The 7,968-nt window shown below is 40.9% G+C and overlaps 1 protein-coding gene across 7 annotated transcripts in view; it reads left to right on the forward strand.

Annotated features, from left to right (window-relative positions):
• MYLK (myosin light chain kinase) overlaps positions 1-5,834 on the forward strand; it is a 224,540-nt gene extending 218,706 nt beyond the window's left edge. For 6 of the 7 annotated variants that reach the window (XM_064451202.1, XM_064451206.1, XM_064451204.1 and 3 more), the window contains 3 exons: positions 753-882; positions 1,732-1,851; positions 3,683-5,834. In XM_064451202.1, the coding sequence (XP_064307272.1) occupies positions 753-882; positions 1,732-1,851; positions 3,683-3,930 (498 nt within the window). In that variant the 3' untranslated portion in view covers positions 3,931-5,834. Of the gene's footprint in view, positions 1-440; positions 529-752; positions 883-1,731; positions 1,852-3,682 lie in introns of those variants that run through there. The other variant, XM_064451209.1, reaches the window with a different exon arrangement.
• Positions 5,835-7,968: the final 2,134 nt, after the last annotated feature.

Genomic DNA, 7,968 nt, shown 5'->3' on the forward strand with positions numbered 1-7,968 from the left:
TGGTTTAATAATTTTCTTTGACATACTTGGTCTCCGTATCTTCTTTTTTCCTAACGCTGAAACTGTTGTAGCAGGTCCATTGTGCCATTTTGATAGCTAGGGGAGTTGATGTATAAAATTCTGGATCCAGCCTTTTGAGTAGCCTACAAAATATTCATTTACATAAATCTATCTTATATTTCCTCTTATGTGCTACTGTACATGTTTCTTAGGAGCTCATGCAAGCTGTACAAAAATACAAGCATCTGTACTAGAGGCTCAGACGTAGTTTGAGCATATTTTAGTATCCTGGTGGTTGACTCTCGAGCCTGTCAGAGGTCTACTTCCATCATGCAGATGGTACTTTCTCATTCATTTTGTATAAGCTGGTTATTCATCCTCGATGAAACTCAGGCCAGCCCCTATGGCTGTTGAGAGAGCCGCCCCCCCACCAGAGCTAAGTTCCAGTTAAACCGGACATAGCTTTTTTTGCTGGCCCTCCTCTTGCACAGTGCTTTTTATCCGCAGCTAACAGAGACATTCATTTAGGTATGAGTTCATCAGGGGAAGTTTATATCTGCAACTAAATTTGGTAATTCAGACCAGCCTGCTCTGTCTCTCCTAAAACAACAGAGCTATATATAAGCAGTTTGTCCAACAATTCCAGTGAGGTTTGCAGAGATCCCAGATAATTTGTCCGAAGCACGATTATTACAGAAAATCACATGCCAGTTGGATTGGATTGATCAGAAGCCTTTTATGTTATGTCTTAGAAAACAGGCCATGCTGTCCGAGCAATAGGAAGACTGTCGTCCATGGCAATGATTTCTGGTATGAGTGGGAGGAAGGCCTCTGGGAGCTCACCTACCAGCCCTATAAATGCAGACAAAGTAGAGAATGAAGGTAAGGAATTTTGCTGCACCATATTTTTACCTCTCTGTGAATCCATCTTACTAAAACTTTTAGGAAACTGCCAGAGACCAATCATTGAGCTGGTTATTCCTGTGCTCGCTTGCTCTCTCTCTTTTTTTTTTTTTTTTTAAAGAAATCTATCAAAAATTCATTGTTCTCATATTGTTCTGCTACTCAAAATGCCCCAGTATAAGAACGGGCAGTAAACTCTTTTCAAAGCCAAAGAATTAAGGCAGATTTGTCAGCTGCACTTTCTATCAGTTTGGGAATGCGTGTTTATACAAAGATTACAGTGATATATTGCCTTCTCATGCAGACGAGCAAGCAATAAAGTATTAAAACTTGCTGTAACTAAGACATACTCTACATTAGCCGTGCTCCTCAGAGAGGGGCATTTAAGAAAAAAAAGGTGTCTCCATTATTCCCCTGTGTCCCCATTAGAAATGTGGATTTGTGGTGTGTAACAAACAGAGGGGCAGATGTTTGAGACTTCTGAAAATCAAGCAATTTTGACATATCCATGTAGACTGTGGGCCCGGTTTACCCTCTGACTAGCAGAAGTCCAGGTTCAATTAGAAACAAATGCAAGGAAAAAACTAAAGATCATTCATAGCATGGTGGCCTGCATGTTCATTTCATTCTATTTATGGCCTGATTCTTTGTCCAGCTGCGAAAGATTGGCACAATAGTAAGCAGCTAACATCCTCGCTGTCTCATTAGCCTTAAAGAATTAAGTTAAATAAAAGATGCTTTCATTACCATCCGGTAATAAAAAATTAAAATGCATGTTTTGAGAACATGCCCTGTAAAATAATTTACTATCTCTTCACTCTCCTCCAGATGCTTTCCTTGAAGAAGTGGCTGAGGAAAAGCCCCATGTAAAGCCATATTTTACTAAAACAATCCTTGACATAGAGGTTGTGGAAGGAAGTGCTGCTAGATTTGACTGCAAAATTGAAGGTACTTTGAATTAGCATATCTGTTTCTTTCCTTCCTTCCTTGCCAGCTTTCTGCATTGTGATCTTAACTTTTTCTTATTTTTTTCTGTATTATTGTTGTGTTGGTGCCATTTTGCTTTACCAATATCTGCATGTCACAGCATGAATGTGCTGCAATAGCAGAAATTATTCGGAGCTGCATGGGCTTGTTCTGTGCTTGCCATAGAACAGAAGTCTCCCGAGAGTCCATGTGTGAGTCACTAATTCAGAACGGCAAGTGGGAACAGTGAGATGATTTTTGAGGGTAGAAACAGTAAAAACAAGATGCAGTGTGGTACCACACACAATTTGCAAGAGTAAGCTCTTATAGACTGCTAACCAGAAACCAATAAATAGGAAGTCACTTGTCTGAAATGACAGACAGGTCTCAGGTGACCTTGAGACAACTTTAAGCCATACATGCATTGTATTAAAGGCAAAGAAGCGTAGTTGCATAAGAAGTAATGATAATGTCATTGCACCAGTTACAAAAGTCACATCTAGAAAATACTGTATTGTTTGGGTTTTTTTAACTTACAAGTTCAAGAAAGAAAACTCCGAGTGGAATATGCAGATAGAATAAGAAAGCTTTTGAGGAGCTTGGGCTTGGTCAGCCTAACAGCCTGAAGGCCAAGGCTGCTCTCCCATTCCAATGGGATTGAACCTTCTGTATCACAGCTGATAAGGAAAGCTAGAAATTAGGAAGAGAAGAGCTGTTAACACAAAATGGACAGAGCCGGTACCACACTGCCTGTGTGTAAGTTAGACAATTTCTGATCTTAAGATGAGGTTCAGAAACTGCCTCACTGACCTTCTGCTTGTTTGTTTCTGTGCTCCTAATCTCTTTCACTGCTCGTGTTTCCTACCTCACAGCAGAGATGTGAGGATTGATTATTGTTGATGATGGATACTCAGCATGAGGGGTATGTGCATAAGTACTGCATGGAATAAGAGACGGATGTACCATGTTCCAAACTTTCCAGAGTATCACTGTAATGTTCGTTTTGTATTAGGGATTCCTGCACTTCAGTTCTGCTCAGCGGGAAGTCGTCTTCTCATGCGGTCCAGAACTTGGCTGAGACGACAAGCCTTCAATTTGTTATAGCAGCCAAGAGTACTGTATAAGGGCTTGTTCTCCAGCACGCATCGTACAGCCCTGCTCTGGGTGCTTCGAGTGTAGCAGAGCCATTTGCTTCACAAAAGGCTCTGAAACTCCTGTTGAGCTGCATAATCAAAATGCATAAGACACCCTTGCTTATCCTAACAAACACAGACAGGAAATGGGAGTGCCACTGTCACCGTATGGGACAGGCTGGTGTGTAAGGAGCAGACTAGGAAGAGGAAGATTCAGAACACCCACAACAAAGCAACCTGAGAAAGATATTAAATTGTAATTGTAGCCCAAAGCACTTTACCCTTGAAATTCTAAATCTAGGTGTTGGGAACTATGGTTTACACAAAAACTGCGATGTAAGGTAAGCCTCAAATATGCTATTAACAGTCCCTCGCTGGCTGATGCCTGCAACATGCAAAAAGCTGTCTGCAGTCACTGCTAAAGTAGTGGGAGGCAGAACCTAGTGAGTACCTCAGTGCTAACTTTCAGGCTTTTGATATTCATAATGATGTTGTCTCAGGAAAATGTGAAGTAAAAAAGCCTCAGATCATCTACGTTTATTTTAAATAGAACTCAATGAAATATTTGTGTATCAACATATTGGCATGCCCATACACAGATGTGGAATTAAAGCTTAAAGTAATTACCAATTAGTTAATACTCGCTTATTGCAACTGCTGTTCTCTCTCCACCATTGCAGGCTATCCTGACCCTGAGGTAATGTGGTACAAAGACGATCAGCCGGTCAAGGAGTCTCGTCATTTCCAGATAGATTATGATGAGGATGGGAACTGTTCTTTGACTATTTCTGAAGTATGTGGGGACGATGATGCCAAATACACCTGCAAAGCTGTTAACAGCCTTGGGGAAGCCACGTGCACCGCGGAACTCCTTGTGGAAACAATGGGAAAGGAAGGAGAAGACGAAGATGAGGAAGAGGAAGAATGAAACAAGGCTCAGAGAAAAAAAAGTTGAAAAAAATATATTTAAAGACTCTCATAAGGCTCAGAAAACCAAGTTATCAAAAGCACCTTGTGTGATATGTAGGTCTTTGGGGGGTTGTTTTTTCAGCATGATCAGTTGATACCTGTTTGCTTTATGTACGGGCATTAATTCCAATCAGTAGGCAATTTTAAGTTGCTAGCATGACTGGATTTACTTTGAGCAAGTCATCAACTAAGGTGCCCACTCTATTTTTAAAATCAAATGTATGGAAAACAAGTCTACAGTTATATTCTGAACGTCTTAAAGAGAAACGGTCTATTTACTGAGCTCACTACTCTATACCATCGCTTCCCTCAGCCAGAACTGCAGCTAAGTTGGCTCCCCAAGATCTACTTAGAAGGAAGTGCTTGCTAGACACACAGTGAATCTCTCCAGGCCTAAGAAACAGGCTGCCCCCGAGCAGTATCCTCTATAAGGGAAGGTCTGACACAGCCAGCTTTGCAATCTGTATGCTGGTACGGTTCATTTTTCTTTTGTTTTAAACAGAATTTCATGGTCCTAACTTCAAACTACTGCCCCTTCTCAGTGCGCTGTCCGTGCCGTTGTAATACTGGCTGAAGTTAAACATCCAGGTGGTTTCCTGAGATACTTCTGATCTTGCTTTTAACCAGCTGATCACACCTTGTCACCTTTCCCTTATAGAAGCCGTCACTGCAGTGCAGTTACAGCTGCCTACTTAAGAAACAGACTAAAAACACAAAGACTGAAAATATTTTCTGTTGTTCTGGTCAGTCTAATAACGACTTATGATTCATATGTATGCTGCTGCGAAAAAAGCCAGGTTATTGCACAATCAGTGACTTCTATGTGCATGTGTGTGAATGGAATCCCAGGTTAGTTACAGTTTTACTTGCATTTATTTGGTGATTGCAAAACAGATTTCAACTGATGATAAGCTGGAAACTCCCACAGATTTTTGGAGTAGCCAAAAAGATAGTAGCCTGGATTACAAACTCCTTTATACTTAGCAGTTTCCAAAGAATCTTAACCTATACAGTACCTATTTCTACCTTATGAGCTTGACTGTCTTGTTTTTGTCTTGAACCTGCACCAATAAGGCTGTTGTGTTTTTTTAAAAATGCAGAAAAGCAAAACAAAAAAATCCAAAACCCATTTTTCTCCTCAGAAATGGTTAATGCACTCAGACTTAGTAACTTTGCTTTCCTTTCACAGTATTGGCACTTTTTAATTCTTTTGTTGTTGTTGTTCAGAGGTACTATCAGAGGCTGCAAGATGATATGCATAATCCAAAACCAGCGTGTCTTATATCTATGTATCATTCCAAAAGTGATTCTTTTTCTTTTCCACTTTTTGTGTGTAAAGTGCAACCATTTGCATTTCAAAGGTTACCTCTTTTAAAAAAAACATTACCTTAAATCCTCACCATTAAGTAGTCAGTGTGCTTTAATACTGGTGTGTACAATATCAACCTTAAGTTGTTTGATATTACCTAGTTGTGTATGTGTTTCATATGATTTGCTCTTCTACATTCAATGCTCAACTAATGTGGATGACACAATGGTTTTTAACTGCTTTACTCTTTGTTGCTAAGTTCAGATTGCCAGCATGTCTTTTCCTTTCCAATTGATAAAAACCTCTTGTTATACTAAACACAGAATTGCCACAATTCCTTATACAGAAACGTTTTGAATCTGATTTAGAGCATACAGAGCTTTTCTCACTTTTGTTTTTTTTTTTAAATGTGTTAGGCAACAACGGGGTGTATTTTGTACCTTAATAAAAATATGCTAATGCTCTCCCAGTTTGTTAAACCATCAGAATTGCAAAGACGAGAACGCTACAGCTGTAGTTACTCACAGTTCCTAAATAAATAATACCACAAAGCACGCTCCTTGTATACTCTATTGCAGGCGTCACTGCGTTCACGTTGCCTAAGCATATCAGTAACAGCGCTCTTCTCCCTACTCTGTCCTGAGACCTGCTTGGCACAAAAATGGATGAGGTGGCAACAGTGAAGCCTCCTGGATCTGTGTGGTGCTGCTGCACTTCTACCCCGTCAGCCCGGTGCGGCGGCCACTCTGCCCCACAGCCATCAGGTACAGCCTGGGGCTGACACTAGTCACAGCTGTCTGCCCTGGCGCACATCTCCAGCCTCATCACATCCTTCATAATGAACAAAAGGGTAGCCGTGGATGGGGCACCACGACAGCGTTGGGTTTCTCTTACAGTTGAGAATTCCTCTTAGGGTGGGGAACCGCATAGTTCAGAAAGACCGTAAGAGCAAGAGAGAAAAAATTCAGGGAAGTCTAAACGTAGATGTTTTCTTATACCACTGTTCCTAAAAACTGTAAAGAGGAAGATATTTAGCAAATATGCTTGCAGTGCCTTTATGCAGACGTCTAACGTGCAGCCCAGGACACCATGGACCATGCAGAAACTCCCTAAAGCAAAGATTGTGAAACATCCTGCTTATAGCGACACATTTCTTGAGCAAATCTTCAGGCCTTGAAACTGTCACCTTTGCAAGATGTGCTCTACTGTCTTGTGAATGTACCTAACTTTATCCACTGACTGCTGGCTTCCATTCAGGTAGGCACATGCATAAAGCAGTAAAAGGTCTGGCTCTGACGGCCTGGTCTGTGGGCACAGCAAGGTCCATGGGTATGCGTACTGGGTATCAAAACCCACAGACCCAATATCAGTGTTCCTGCACAGATTTTTCCCTTCCCTCTCCACCTTTGCTAATCCTTCCATGTCCCACAGGCCATAAACCACCTATTTTTCTTTTTCCCCAAGGATATAACTAGCTTACTATCCCCCTGTTGCTTCCTATCAACATCCCTTCTAGTCTGCAGGAACAGTGACCTCCACTTCAAAAATGGTGTGCTACATATCTAATTCAACTCTGAGCAATGGACTCCACCCTGTATTTGACCTTGAATTTTTTGTTCTGTTTGAAGAGTAGAATTCCATTTCCACTGAAGAAGGATATTTTATGTACTTGAAATCCTGGCTCATTTTGCCAGCCATCCTAATTAGTCTAATAAAAGGTATTACCTCTTCCTATAAACCTTGTCTTGCTTGTATAATGGCTGCAGAGAGCCACTCTTGGGGTGTGTTGGGTTGAAACTATCCCCAACGGCAGAGGTTATGCAAGACATTGGTACCACCAAAGATGAATCACTTAATTCTTCTTGTATTTCTTTTGTATGAAATTCAGTCTTCTCAAGAGACAAAAAATTTGGCATTGGCCACTGGTTTTCACTACTCAGGTTCCTGGATTTGCAGAAATATAATTTACTTAATTACAGGCCTTCCCAACCACCCAAGCATCCCGTACGTATTTCTGGTTGATGAAGAGACCTCTGCTAATTGTATGCGTGGCACGCAAAGACGTCGGCTATCGCTGTTTCTCTTTGCTCACAAAGAAGACTGCAGAGCCCTTCACAGCCCTGTCCTGTGCAGTGAGCATCAGGGTTTGAAAACGTAGAAAATTTTTTTAGTTGCATACATGAATAATAAATGATCTGTTTCACTAACATGTCTTGGAATATTTATTAGAAAGGTCCAGAACATTGCACTAAAACACTGCTGTTTGAAAATTAAATTATCATAAATCTGACTTTTGAGCCCTATTGACTGCAAGAGGTGCGCATGAACACCGCGAATATATTAGGCCCCGTAAATACTTTGGTGAAAACAGAATTTGCAGGGGGAAGGAGGCGTATGCTGTTATTCTGCACTGCTCATAGAGGAACTGCACCGTAACCAGCCTGCAAAATAAATGGAGAATTGTTTCTGGAAGTTGAGAAGCACCTCCACAGAATATTTACAATTTCTGTAGGAAAAAAGATTTGTTTTCATCCTTTCATGGTAACTCTTTGCAAAGGTAGTTCTAGCTGTATCTCCCCTAAAGAGTGTGCTTGAATTTGTGTTGCTATTAAAGTAATGCTTTCCAGTTTTTTGCCATTACGTAAAACTTCAGCAGAAAACGAGTTAGAGCTCCGGCTGCGCTTGGCT

The sequence above is a fragment of the Phalacrocorax carbo genome, chromosome 5, assembly GCF_963921805.1.
Source record: "Phalacrocorax carbo chromosome 5, bPhaCar2.1, whole genome shotgun sequence".
Lineage (NCBI taxonomy): Eukaryota > Metazoa > Chordata > Aves > Suliformes > Phalacrocoracidae > Phalacrocorax > Phalacrocorax carbo.